A 13,291-nucleotide genomic window follows, 5' to 3' on the forward strand; every position below is an offset into this window, starting at 1 on the left:
GGGTCCGGCACAGGCTCTGGCACAGCGGTGCGAGGGGAGAGCCGGGGCAGGCGTCTGTGGGGCTGGGGGGTCCGGGGGGGGCTGATGCTGCACCGGGGGGGCTGATGCTGTACCGGGGGCTGGTGCCGGTGCCGGTGCCGTTGCCATGCCGCCGCCGGAGGGTTGCTAAGCTCCGCTCCGAGCCCGCGTGGGCTGCAGCGCTCGGTGCCAAAGCCGGCATCGCTCGCTTTGTCGCAGGGGGGGGAAGGGATCCCGGGGGGGGGTGGGGGGTGGGGGGTGGGGGGGGCGCACCCCCGGAACGGTTGGTGGGGTCCCTACGGTGTGCCGAGCTCCCGGCCACCTGGGTTACCCCGGGTGGGGGAGGGGGCTTTGGGGGGGGGGGTGGGGGGCACTGGCGGTGCCACCAGGCAGGGCACGGGGGTCCCCATTGCTGCACGTGCGGCGGTGGCTGCGTGCGGGTGGGCTGGCGGCTCCGCCGAAGCTCCGGTGAACTGTGGGGTCCCCCCTTGGTCCCCCCGTTTTGTTGGGGACCTTTTTAACCCCTTGGGGTCATGCTGGGTGGTCCGGAGCGGGGTGCTGGGCGCCTGCGGATCTGCGAACGGACCAAACTGCTGCTGGTGGAGATCGACACGGTGGCGTGTTGCAGCCCAGGCGCTGGCATGGCTGGGGGGGGGTGCCAGCCCCAGCCCCCCTGGACCTACCGCCGCATCGCCGGGGAGTACGCGTGAGTGGGGACGGGCAAGCTGGGGGGGGGTCCATCCCACGCCCTGACCCCCCCTTCCCCCCCCCCCCCCCCCCAGCCATGCCCCCCCCCCCACCCTCACGTCCCCCCTCTGTGTCTTGCAGGTACCTGGAGAAGCGCTTCGTGGCGGAGCTGGCCCCCCCCTGGCCCCCAGCGCCCCCCGCTCCCCCCCGCTGCCTGCAGGACTTCGGCACCCCGCTCCCCCCCGGGTGGGAGAGCCGCCCCCGCGCACCCCCCACCCGCTGCCCCCCGGGACAGCCCGAGGGGACGGGGGGCAGCGGACCCCGGGGGCAGCCCCCACCGCCGGCACCTCGACCCTCGGTGCCGGGGGGCAGGCGGGGGCCCCCCAGCTACGAGGCCCACATGCAGCGGGTGCAGGCGACCCACGGGCACCGCGGGGGCCCCCCCCCCTACATCTCCCCCCCTGCCTACGATGCTCCCCATCGCACCCTACAGCTCCGGCCCCCCCGGGGACCACGCAGCCCCCCACCCGCAGCCCGGGGTCGGGGGGCTGTGCCGGGGGGCTGGAGCCACACGCTGCCCCGGGCGGCCACCGAAGCTGGCCACCAGCGACCCCGTGGCATGCAGCCATCCCCGGGGCGGGGGGCGCCTGGCCCCCCCCGGCACAGCCAGACCTTGCCCCGGGCGGCAGCCGGCCGGGAGAGGGTCCCAGGCCGGGGTCAGAGGGGAACGGGGGGCCACGTCCTCATCGATGCCACCCGTGTGGTGGTCCGTGCCCAGTATGTCCCCCCCCCTCAGCGCCAGCAGGTCCGCTATACCGGGGGGTCCCCAGTGCCCACCGCCCCCCCGGGCAGCCCTCCTGCCGCCCCCGCAGCTGTCATCCCCCCGGCAGCCCCCTCCCCTCCTAGGGAGCCCCTGGGCAGCCCCCGCAGTCCCTGGCGGAGCCCCAGGAGTTGTGGGGGTCCCCGGGGTCGACCCCCCCCGCGGCGGCCGGTGCTGTACGCCCAGGCCTTGCGGGAGGCCGTGTCCCGCATCCGCCGGCACACGGCGCCCGACTCCGACTCGGAAGCGGAGGGGGGGGCCGGGGGGGTCCCGGTGGCGGCACTACCGGGACGCCTGCGCCTACAGCAGCAGCAGCAGCAGCCTGGAGAGCACCGGAGCCCCCCCAGGGACCACCAGCCCTCCCCGAGCCTGAGGGGAGGGGCTTAACGGGGTGTGGTGGCCTGGAGGTGGGGCATAGAGGGGTGTGGCAGCCTAGGGGTGGGGCTTGGATGGGTGTGGCCCCCGGGGTTGGGGGCTGGGGGCTGTGGTCCCCGCGGGCTGACCGCAATAAAGGCTGCGGGATCCCGGTGTGCTGCCTCTGCCCCGTGTGTGTTGGGGGGGTGTGGGGGGGCAGCCCCCTCCCCAGGACCCCCCCCCCCCACCTCCTGCACCACCCCCCACCCCAGAGAGGACCCAGGCATCCAGACACCACCCCCCACCCCCCACAATGCTGGGGGGCAGTGGGTGGCCCCGGGCATCCTGGTGTGTCACAGCGTGGGTGGGACGCGTCAGTGTTGTCGTCCCCCCCCCCCCCCCCAGTGTCGTGTCGTCGTCCCCCCCCCCCGCCATGGCCCCGGGTCCCCTGTAATGAGTAGGTGAGCACCACAGGTTTGGCCCACGGCCACCAGCCCCACGTCACGGCTGGGGGGGGACCCCGGGTGAGTCACTGGAGGGGACTGTCCCCCCCGAATGGCCACCACCTCTTAGTCACGCTGCGGGGGGGGGGGTTGGGGGGGGGGGGGGAGGATCCCCACGGCCAGAGGAAACCGCACAAATAACGTGTCCAATTTGCACGTTATTTAAAACCAGCTCCTCCCCCGCCCCCCTGCGCGACCCTGTCATTATCCCGGTGACACCGGCCGGGAGGTCACGGTGTGGGGCAGCCAGCACAGCGGGGGGACCCTGGCCCCCCACACCCGGGGGGAGCCGCTCGCAGGGCAGCCCCAGGGTCACATCACCCTGCGTGTCCCCTGTCCCCAGGGTCACATCACCCCACGTGTCCCCAGGGTCACATCACCCCACGTGTCCCCCGTCCCAGGGTCACATCACCCTGCGTGTCCCCTGTCCCCAGGGTCACATCACCCCGCGTGTCCCCAGGGTCACATCACCCCACGTGTCCCCCGTCCCAGGGTCACATCACCCTGCGTGTCCCCTGTCCCCAGGGTCACATCACCCCACGTGTCCCCCGTCCCAGGGTCACATCACCCCGTGTGTCCCCTGTCCCCAGGGTCACATCACCCCACGTGTCCCCCGTCCCAGGGTCACATCACCCCGCGTGTCCCCCGTCCCAGGGTCACATCACCCCGTGTGTCCCCTGTCCCCAGGGTCACATCGCCCCACATGTCCCCAGTCCCCAGGGCCACATCACCCCGCGTGTCCCCCGTCCCAGGGTCACGTCACCCCATGTGTCCCCTGTCCCCAGGGTCACATCGCCCCACATGTCCCCAGTCCCCAGGGCCACATCACCCCGCGTGTCCCCCATCCCCAGGGTCACGTCACCCCATGTGTCCCCTGTCCCCAGGGTCACATCACCCTGCATGTCCCCTGTCCCCAGGGTCACATCACTCCATGTAACCCCCGTCCCCAGGGCCACATCACCCCGCATGTCCCCAGGGTCACATCGCCCCACATGTCCCCAGTCCCCAGGGCCACATCACCCCGCGTGTCCCCCATCCCCAGGGTCACGTCACCCCATGTGTCCCCTGTCCCCAGGGTCACATCACTCCATGTATCCCCCGTCCCCAGGGTCACATCACCCCGCGCGTCCCCTGTCCTGGCACGGCACTGGGGTCCCACACCTGGGCCTGTCCCCAGCCGTGACGGTGACCTGAGCCCACCACGGCTGTGGCCTGGCGTGGCTCGGTGCAGCTTGCCGTGGCCTGGCACGGTTGGTATGGTCTGCACAGCTTGGTGTGGCACAGTATGGCACGGCACGGTATGGCCTGGCATGGCACAGCACAGCTTGGTGCTGTTTGGCACAGTTTGGCACAGCTTAGTGCTACCTGGCATGTCTTGGGATGACTTGGCACAGCCTGGCATGGTTTGGTGTGACACAACACAGCCTGGCATGGCTTGGCATGGCTCAGCACAGCCCAGCAAAGCCTAGACCAGCTCGGCATGGCTTGGCACAGCCTGTATCAGCTTGGCACAGCCTGGCATGGCTCAGCACAGCCTGTATCAGCTTGGTGCAGCCTGGCATGGCTTGGCACAGCCTGTATCAGCTTGGCACAGCCTGGCATGGCACAGCCTGGCACAGCTTGGCAAAGCCTGGCATGGCTCGGCACAGCCTGTATCAGCTCAGTGCAGCCTGGCATGGCTTGGCACAGCCTGGCATGGCTCAGCACAGCCTCTATCAGCTCGGTGCAGCCTGGCATGGCTTGGCACAGCTTGGCACGGCTTGGCACAGCCTGTATCAGCTCGGTGCAGCCTGGCATGGCTTGGCACAGCCTGGCATGGCTCAGCACAGCCTCTATCAGCTCGGTGCAGCCTGGCATGGCTTGGCACAGCTTGGCACGGCTTGGCACAGCCTGTATCAGCTCGGTGCAGCCTGGCATGGCTTGGCACAGCTCAGCATAGCTTGGCACAGCCTGGCATGGCTCGGCACAACCTGGCATGGCTCGGCACAGCCTGGCACGGCTCGGCAAAGCCTGGCACGGCTCAGCACAGCCTGGCACGGCTCAGCACAACCTGGCACGGCACAGCACGGCTCGGCATGGCTCAGCACAGCCCGGCACTGCGGGACACGGCTCAGGACCACCGGGCACAGCTTGGCACGGGTCAGGACAGCCTGGCACAGCTCGGAGCAGCCCGGCACGGCTCAGCACGGCTCGGCAGGGCCGGGCAGGCTGCCCGGTGTGGCCCGGGGTGTCCCAGACGCGGGGGAAGGCGGCGCGGCCCTTTCCGTGGGCTCAGCTCCTGCCCAACCCCCCCCCACACTCCCCGCCGAGAAAATCACCTTCTAATTCGGGCTGCGCTGGCGCCAGCGCCGCCCCCCCACCCCCTCCGGGCCCCCCCCTCTCGCCGCCCCCCCCGGGCTCCCCCTCCCCCGCCCCCCCGGGGTCCCGTCCCCCCCCCCCGACTCTCCCCTCCCGCCGCCCTCCCGGACCCCCCCTCAATCCGCCCCGACGCCCCCCGTACCCCGCTGCAGCCCGGGCCGGCGGGGGGGGGGCACAGCCCGCGGGGGTGCCCACGCGGGGGACCCGGGGGGGAAGGGGGGTGTCCCGCCCCGGGGGGGGGGTCCCACTCGCTACCGGGGGCTCCAGCCCGGGGTGCGATCCCGTCCGTGGCCGCCAGATGTCGCCGCGCAGCCGGTGACCGACCGGAGCGGGGGCACCGGGGGGCTCCGGGGGGCTCCGGGGGTCCTGCCCCGGCAGGGTGGGGACGCGGGGGGGCCCTGAGGGACACAGCTGGCACCCGGGGGGGGGGGACGTGGCCACGCGGGTGTTGGTGTCCCCGCAGAGTGGTGACACGCGTGTGTCACCAGTGCTGGCGGTGTCCCCAGAGAGTGGTGACCCACGTGTGTCACCGGTGCTGACGGTGTCCCCAGAGATGTGTGGTCACACGTGTGTCACTGGTGTCCCCAGAAAGCTGTGCCCATGTATGTGCCCATGCCAGCGGTGTCCCCAGAGAGCCATGACCCACATGTCACTGGCGGTGGTGGTTGTGGCCCCAGAGAGCCATCACCCCAATGTGTCACCGCTGCTGGTGGTGGCCCAAAGAGGTGCGGTCACACGTGTGCTGGTGCCACTGGTGTCCCCAGAAAGCTGTGACCATGTATGTGCCCATGCCAGTGGTGTCCCCAGAGAGCTGTGACCCACGTGTGTCACCGGTTGCTGGTGGTGTCCCCAGCGATCCATCACCCCAATGTGTCACCAGTGCTAGTGGTGGCCCTAGAGAGCCATGACCCACATATGTCACTGGTGCTGGCGTTGTCCCCAGAGATGTGTGGTCACACATGTTCCAGTGGTGTCCCAGAAAGCTGTGACCGTGTATGTGCCCATGCCAGCGGTGTCCCCAGAGAGCCGTGACCTACGTATGTCACTGGTGCTGGTGGTGGCCTCAGAGAGCCATGACCCATATGTTTCACCAGTGCTGGTGGTGTCCCAGAGAGCCATCACCCCAATGTGTCACTGGTGCTGGTGGTGGCCTCAGAGATGTGTGGTCACACATGTGCTGGTGCCACTGATGTCCCCAGAAAGCTGTGACCATGTATGTGCCCATGCCAGCAGTATCCCCAGAGAGCTCTGGCCTACGTGTGTCACCAGTGCTGATGGTGTCCTCAGAAAGCCATGACCCACATATGTCACCAGTGCTGGTGGTGTCCCTGGAGAAGTGTGGTCACATGTGTGCCGGTGCTAGCGGTGTCCCCAGAGAGCCATGACCCACATATGTCGCTGGTGGTGGCCCTGGAGAGCCATGACCCACGTATGTCACCGGTGCTGGTGGTGGCCCTGGAGAGCCATGACCCATGTATGTCACCGGTGCTGGTGGTGTCCTCAGAGAGCTGTGACCCACGTATGTCACCAGTGCTGGTGATGGTCTGAGAGTGCCATGACCCCAAAGTGTCACCAGTGATGGCAGTGTCCCCAGAGAGCCATGACCCACGTGTGCAACCGGCGCTGGCCACACCACGACCCGCGTGTGCCATCAGCACTGTCCATGATGTCCCCACAGAGTGGTGGCTCCGACATGTGCATGACACCAGCCACACCACAGCCACGCAGCGCCGGCCACGCCGCAGCCCCATCCCACCGTGCCAACCGCATCTCCGCGCCGCGGTAGCCACATCCCTAGGCACGGTAGCCACATCCGTAGGCATGGTGGCCACACGGGGCCGGCTCCTCCACCGGCTCTCCCAGGCCGCATGGAGAAACCCGGTGGGAAGGTGGGGGTCCGGTGAATGCACCATTGTTGCGCGGGGTTGGAGTCACAGATAATTACCTCAATTAGTTACAATGGCAGAGTAATAAATACAGGCTTAGTGGCTCCTTCCCCACTGCGGCTTCTCAGATTAATCCAGCCCGGGCGAGCGGAGCTGAAAGGAGTGATGGACAATTCATTAAACTCGCCGAATGGCGCACAAGGCACCCGTGAAGGCCGGCGTTAGCCCCCGGCGGCTCCGGCTTTGTCCCTAATTGTTCGTCTCGGGCATTGGTCACCTATCAGGGAGTGGGTGACGGTGACGGTCCCCCCGGGGTTGGCATGCCCGGGGATTAGAGGCCAGCCCTGCCACGGTTGCTGGGCTCCTTGGCCCCGCGTCGGAGGAATGTGGCGGCCGGGGGGGTGGCAGCCGGACAAGCCGGGAGCTGGCGGGACGTAGACCCGCGTCAACCGGAGGCGAGGGGCACCGGGGCTGGGCCGCGGCCGATGGGGAATGGGGGACGGGATGGGGACAGGGTGGGGATGGTCCCACAGGTGGGCTGGTGCCACTGGCTGGGCTGTGCAGCTGGACGTGGCTCTGTCCCTCCGTCCTGCGCTGCTGTGTGCCATCCCGTCCCTCTGTCCCGCGCTGCTGTGTGCCATCCCATCCCTCTGTCCCGCGCTGCTGTGTGCCATCCCGTCCCTCTGTCCCGCGCTGCTGTGTGCCATCCCATCCCTCTGTCCCGCGCTGCTGTGTGCCATCCCGTCCCTCTGTCCCGCGCTGCTGTGTGCCATCCCGTCCCTCTGTCCCACGCTGCTGTGTGCCATCCCATCCCTCTGTCCCGCGCTGCTGTGTGCCATCCCATCCCTCTGTCCCGCGCTGCTATGTGTCATCCTGTCCTTCTGTCCCACGCTGCTATGTGCCATCCCGTCTCTCTGTCCCACGCTGCTGTGTGCCATCCCGTCCCTCTGTCCCGCGCTGCTGTGTGTCATTCTGTCCTTCTGTCCCACACTGCTGTGTGCCATCCTGTCCCTCTGGCCCACGCTGCTGTGTGCCATCCCATCCCTCTGTCCCGCGCTGCTGTGTGCCATCCCGTCCCTCTGTCCCGCGCTGCTGTGTGCCATCCTGTCTCTCTGTCCCACGCTGCTATGTGCCATCCCGTCCCTCTGTCCCGCGCTGCTGTGTGCCATCCCGTCCCTCTGTCCCGCGCTGCTGTGTGCCATCCCGTCCCTCTGTCCCGCGCTGCTGTGTGTCATTCTGTCCTTCTGTCCCACACTGCTATGTGCCATCCCGTCCCTCTGTCCCGCACTGCTGTGTGCCATCCTGTCCCTCTGTCCTGCACCTCTGGGAATGCCACCATCCCTCTGTCCCATGCTGCTGTGTGCCATTCTGTCCCTCTGTCCTGCACCCCTGGACATGGCTCTGTCCCTCTGTCCTGCACCTCTGGGAACGCCACCATCCCTCTGTCCTGCACTGCTGTCTGCCACCCTGTCCTGAAACTTTGGGCACTGCCCTGTCCCTCTGTCCTGAAACTTTGGGCACTGCCCTGTCCCTCTGTCCTGCACCTCTGGGAATGCCAGTGTCCCTCCATCCTGCACTTGTGTGTGCTGCCCTGTCCCTCTGTCCTGCACCTCTGAGCACTGCCCTGTCCCTCTGTCCTTAATTCTGGGCACTGCCCTGTCCCTCTGTCCTGCACCCCTGGGCATGGCTTTGTCCCTCTGTCCTGCGCTGCTCTGTGCCATCCTGTCCTTCTGTCCTGCACCTCTGAGCACTGCCCCGTCTCTCTGTCCTGAAACTTCGGGCACTGTCCTGTCCCTCTGTCCTACACCCCTGGGCATGGCTCTGTCCCTCTGTCCTGCACCCATGGGAATGCCACTGTCCCTCTATCCTTCACTGCTGTGTGCCCCCCTGTCCCTCTGCCCTGCACCCCCGGGCAGATCCCCCCCCCCAGCCCTCCAGGGGGGTGGTCCCAGCCCACAGCAGACCCAGCTTGCAGCCACCATCCAGCTGTTACCCGGCTTCCCAGATGTGCCAGGCTGGCACAGGGCGGGACCGTCCCGTCCCTGTCCCTGTCCCTGTCCCTGTCCCTTCGTCAGCCCCGGCGCTGCGACAAGCAGCTATTTCCAGCACCTGGCTGTATTTGTCCAAGCCGGGGAGGTCTGCACCCCGCATGGGGGGTGCCCCGTCCTGCCCGGGGGTCATGGCTGCCCGAGGTGCCCGGCAGTCACCGGCACGCAGGAAAAGCTGAGTAACAGAGGTGACTTATAAGAATGTCATTATCTATATTCCTGCCTCCCCACCGCAGGAAAACAGGTTATTTTCATGCCCTGTGCGTGTGCAGAATTTAGCAGGCAGATAACTCCCGGCAGGCGGGAGATGCTCAGAGGGTTATTTCAGGCTGTGTTCCTTTCCAGGCGTTTTTTCTCGCATTTCTTTATTTTATTTTGCCACGCCAGGCTGTGTTTTGACCTTGGCGCGGACAGCGGGGGCCCCCGGGGTTGTTTCCCGCCCCCCCCCCCCCCGGGTCTAAACATCAACTTTTCCACTATCGGCTCTGGGGGATATTTCAGGCAGCAGCAGCGTCATCCTGCAGCCTTTGATGCTGCGGATCCCCAGGGGCCCTGTGAGGTTCCCAGCTTTGGCCACGGGGCAGCCCAGGCTGTGGGGACCCCCACCCCCGCGGGTGGGTCCTGCTGGGACTGGGGGTCCCCGGGCAGGGCCGCTCCTTGCCCACTCCCTGTGGCTGGATGCCACCGTGGCTCCGTGGATCACCCAGTGCTGGACATGAGGATGGAGGTTGCATCCTGTGCGGTGCTCAAGGCGTGGAATTGTGGCACAGAGGATGTATCTGGACAGGGATGGCTGTCCTGGGGGATTCCCACCCCGATGGGATACACATCCCAGTGGGATACCTGGCCCAGAGGGATGCCCTTCCTGGGATGCCAGTCCTGGGGCTATGCCCAGCCCTGGGGGATGCTTACCCCTGGGGAATACCCATTTCCAGGGGGATGCCCATCCTGGTGGGGTGCCTGTTCCAAGGGGATGCCTGTCCCAAGGGGATACCTGTCCTGGTGAGATGTCCATCCTGGTGGGATGCCCATCCCAAGGGGAAGCCTGTCCCAGCGGGATACCCATCCCAGAGGGATGCCCTCCCCAAAGGATGCCCATCCCAGGGGGATACCCATCCCAGAGGGATGCCCTTCCTGCAGGATGCCCGTCCCAGGGGGATACCCATCCCAGAGGGATGCCCTCCCCGAAGGATGCCCATCCCAGGGGGATACCCATCCCAGAGGGATGCCCTTCCTGCAAGATGCCCATCCCAGAGGGATGCACTCCCCAAAGGATGCCCATCCCAGGGGGTATACCCATCCCAATGGGATGCCCTCCTCATAGGATGCCCATCCCAGGGGGATATCCATCCCAGAGGGATGCCCACCCTGAAGGATGCCCATCCCAGGGGGATACCCATGCCAGCAGGGCACCTGCCAGCCCAGAGCTGCTCCCCACCTTTGCCACAGACTTTCTCCGGCTGCAGCCGGGCCCCACACATGGGTGTGTGGGGCCAGTGGCCAGTCCCAACCCCCCTGGCCCTGGCCCCAGTAACCTCGGTGCCCTCCCTGGCCCCCCTCCTCCCCCGGAGCCGAGGGGAGCCGTCAGCCCAGGCCGGGAGCGGTGATGGACGATGCTCATTCCCTGTCTGCCGTCTTGTACCTCCCGTGGCCGCTCCCAACGCTCGGCCTCGGCGGCACCAGCCCCGCCGTCCCGGCAAATTCCAGTGCCAGAGATGCTGCAGCCCAGGTGCCATGGTGATGGGCGCCCCAGCCATGGGGATGGGCGCCCCAGCCATGGGGATGGACGCCCCAACCGGGAGCAGAGGCAGGGATGGCTGGGCTGGAGACGGGCACAGCGGGAGAAAGAAGGGGGTCTGCAGGGAGGGGGTGACGAAGAGGAGGGGAGGGCCGAGGAAAGGGGTAGAAGGTGGATGGACAGACGGCTGGAGGGGCTGGTGGACACAGAACGGGGAGGTGAGTGGATGGAGAGGTGACGGATGGATGGATGGATGGTTGGATGGATGGGTGGATGACGTGGGTGGATGTGCTCCCCCCCCCTGCAGCTCATCCCCTCCCTTCCCCAGCCCCCCAGAAACAAATCGGGGCAGGACTGATAAAAATATATCCTTTATTCTTCTCTAAAGGCTATCAGTGAAACCTGTAACAAAGCATTATTATTATTAATAATTATTATTAATTATTATTATTATCTTTAATTATAAAAAACAGGGCCTGGGTCCAGCGAAGCGGCGAGAGGGGGGGACAGCATCAAACCGTCCACAATAAATATTTTATTTACAGTAAGAAGAGGACCCCACGGAACCGGAGCAGCCAAGGGGGCAGCCGGGAAGGTGCGTGGCACCAAGCCCACCCAGACCGGCTGCTGGCCCCGGGGATGGGACAGGGGGGGTCCCAGGGTGCAGCCACACGCCCACCCATGGGCGCCTTCAATCCAGCCAGACACCCATCATCATGGGGGGTGGCGCAGACCCCCTCCGGGGCTGGGCAGGGTGGTCCCCCGGGGGGGGGGCGGGGGGGTTCACAGGCACTCGTGCAGCACCTGCGTGTTGGTGCAGTTCAGGCAGCTGACGTGGCAGCACCAGTGGAAGGTGCAGTTGCAGCGCTCGGTGACACGCTGGGTGCGCGTGCGGTACCCGCGCCCGCAGCACAGCAGCTCGCACCCATCCAGCCCTGGCGAGGAGCTGTTGCAGAAGCGCCCGGCCGTCCCCGCCGTCCCCGTTTTCCCGCTGTAGGTGCAGAAATTGGGTGACTTCTCGAAGTAGACAAGGTCATGGGGCGAGGGGGGTTTGTGGGCCGGGTTCTCGGGCTCCAGGTGATGCAGCTCCACCCGCGATGCCCGGTTGCTGCCCTTGTTGCCGTAGATGACGCGGGAAGCGCCGTCGAAGCGGTCCTTCAGGACGTCACCCACGGCGCGGAAGGTAGGCAGCCGCATCCAGCACGTGCGGACGGTGCAGGAGCCCGACATGCCGTGGCACTTGCACTCCTGGCGCATCTCTGAGAAGACCGTCTGCAAGGGGGGAGGGGTGCGAGGTGCTGTGAGCAGGCTGGGACACCCCCTCCCCACCAGGGGACCACCGTGCTCCTGCACCCCACTTCCCTGCAGCATCACATCATGCTCATCCTGCCCAAAGCTGAGTGGGAAACATTTCTCCGACAGTTGCCAACCCATCCATGGGGACAAGCTGGGGGTCTCGGTGGCCCCTGTCCCCATCCCCCCTCTCCGGGGCTGCCTGCAGCCCCCTGTGCCCTCACCATGCGCCCGGCCTCGTTGTTGTGCAGGTTCATGAGGAAGCGCAGGTCCCGGCCCTTCTCGCTGGAGTCCACAAATTCCCGCCCGAAGAGGCGCCCAAAGTCGATGTTGTCACTGCAGCCCCCCCAGTGCCAGTCGGGCCCCCCGGGACCGCGGCGCCGGTAGTCACAGGTGCAGGATTCAATGGAGCCCTCGGAGCAGGACCGTGCCACCGAGTGCGTCACGCCAGCACTGGTGATGGCAAAGATGAACGCTGTCTCCCGGCAGCCTGCGGAGGGGAGCGGGACCTCAGGGTGCTGCCAGACTGGGGAGGGGGCACCCACCGGCACCCCTAACCCATAGCCACGCCGGGCTGATGATGGGCTGGGCGCCAGTGCTACCCCACGGTGAACCAGGGCTGCTTGGCCACACATGCCAGCTTGGGGGTACCACGGCGGGGATACGGGGAGCCCCGTGCCGCCTCCCGCCACCCCATACCCTCACCCCGGTTGACGATTTTGCCAAAGATGTTGGGGCCCTGGGAGGTGGGGCAGTTCCAGCGGCGGTTGCGGAATTGCCACTTGCACTCCTTGATGGCGGTCTGGAGGCCGGAGCTGACGCTGTGCAGGATGCCGGGGTTCTGGCGGATCAGCTTGCGTTGCTTGCGGCTCAGCAGCTGCAGGCTGGGGTCCAGCACCAGCTGCACGTTCTTGGAGTCGGTCAGCAGGTTGGTGGACGAAGCCACATTGATGATGCCCCTAACGGCACAGCCAAGGAGGGTGATCACCGAGGGGGGGGGGAGGGGGTCCCCAGCAGCCCACTCCCCACTTCAACCCCACCCCCGGGGGTCTCCCTCAGCTCCTTGCTGCTACCACAGCATCCTCTCCCCGAGCATCCCCCGCAGCCGGCACTCACCCGGGGGTCACAGCCCCGTGCGTCCCCCTGCGTTCCCCATCCCCGGGGTCAGTGTGGCCACCACCGTGCCGGTGTCAAGCCCGGTCCCTCCACCCCGGTCCCGGTCCCGGTGGACTCACCACCACCGCCCGCTGTTGTTCACCGCCAGCGTGTTGGAGAGGGAGGAGAGGGCCAGAGCCCAGAGCGCCCGGAGCGCCAGCCCCAGCGCGGCGGCTCGCATGGCTCCGGCACCGGGAGGCCCCGGCAGAGTGCGCGGGCGAGCGGCCGCCGGGGTATTTATGGTGCCGCGGAGCCCCCGGCCCGGCCGCTACATCCACGCGTGTTTCCGGACGCGCGGGGCGGGCGGCTCCGCTGAGGGCGGCCGCGGGGGGCCGCGGGGAGCGCCGGCCGGCCGGCTCGGAACCGCTACCGGCACCGGTTGCAAACCGGTGGCCGGTGCCCCGGGGGTGGCGTCGGGGGTGCGGTGCCCG

General features: G+C 67.5%; 1 protein-coding gene across 1 annotated transcript; it reads right to left on the reverse strand.

Annotated features, from left to right (window-relative positions):
* Positions 1-11,195: 11,195 nt before the first annotated feature.
* On the reverse strand, positions 11,196-13,041 carry WNT1 (Wnt family member 1). Its single transcript, XM_037370758.1, has 4 exons — positions 12,941-13,041; positions 12,411-12,664; positions 11,930-12,195; positions 11,196-11,684 (listed from the first exon to the last, which is right to left on the reverse strand). The coding sequence occupies exons 1-4, from the start codon at positions 13,039-13,041 to the stop codon at positions 11,196-11,198; spliced, it is 1,110 nt and encodes a 369-aa protein (XP_037226655.1).
* Between the last annotated feature and the right edge of the window lie 250 nt (positions 13,042-13,291).

The sequence above is a fragment of the Falco rusticolus genome, chromosome 19, assembly GCF_015220075.1.
Source record: "Falco rusticolus isolate bFalRus1 chromosome 19, bFalRus1.pri, whole genome shotgun sequence".
In the NCBI taxonomy this organism is placed as follows: Eukaryota; Metazoa; Chordata; class Aves; order Falconiformes; family Falconidae; genus Falco; species Falco rusticolus.

Bases quoted from the DNA above. Each gene is read 5' to 3' on its own strand.
- WNT1 (XM_037370758.1), bottom strand. From the start codon at position 13,041: ATGCGAGCCGCCGCGCTGGGGCTGGCGCTCCGGGCGCTCTGGGCTCTG. The intron at 12,665-12,940 runs GTGAGTCCACCG...CTGTGCCGTTAG, and splicing joins AACAACAGCGGGCGGTGGTG to GGGCATCATCAATGTGGCTT. The intron at 12,196-12,410 runs GTGAGGGTATGG...TCCCCTCCGCAG, and splicing joins TGGCAAAATCGTCAACCGGG to GCTGCCGGGAGACAGCGTTC.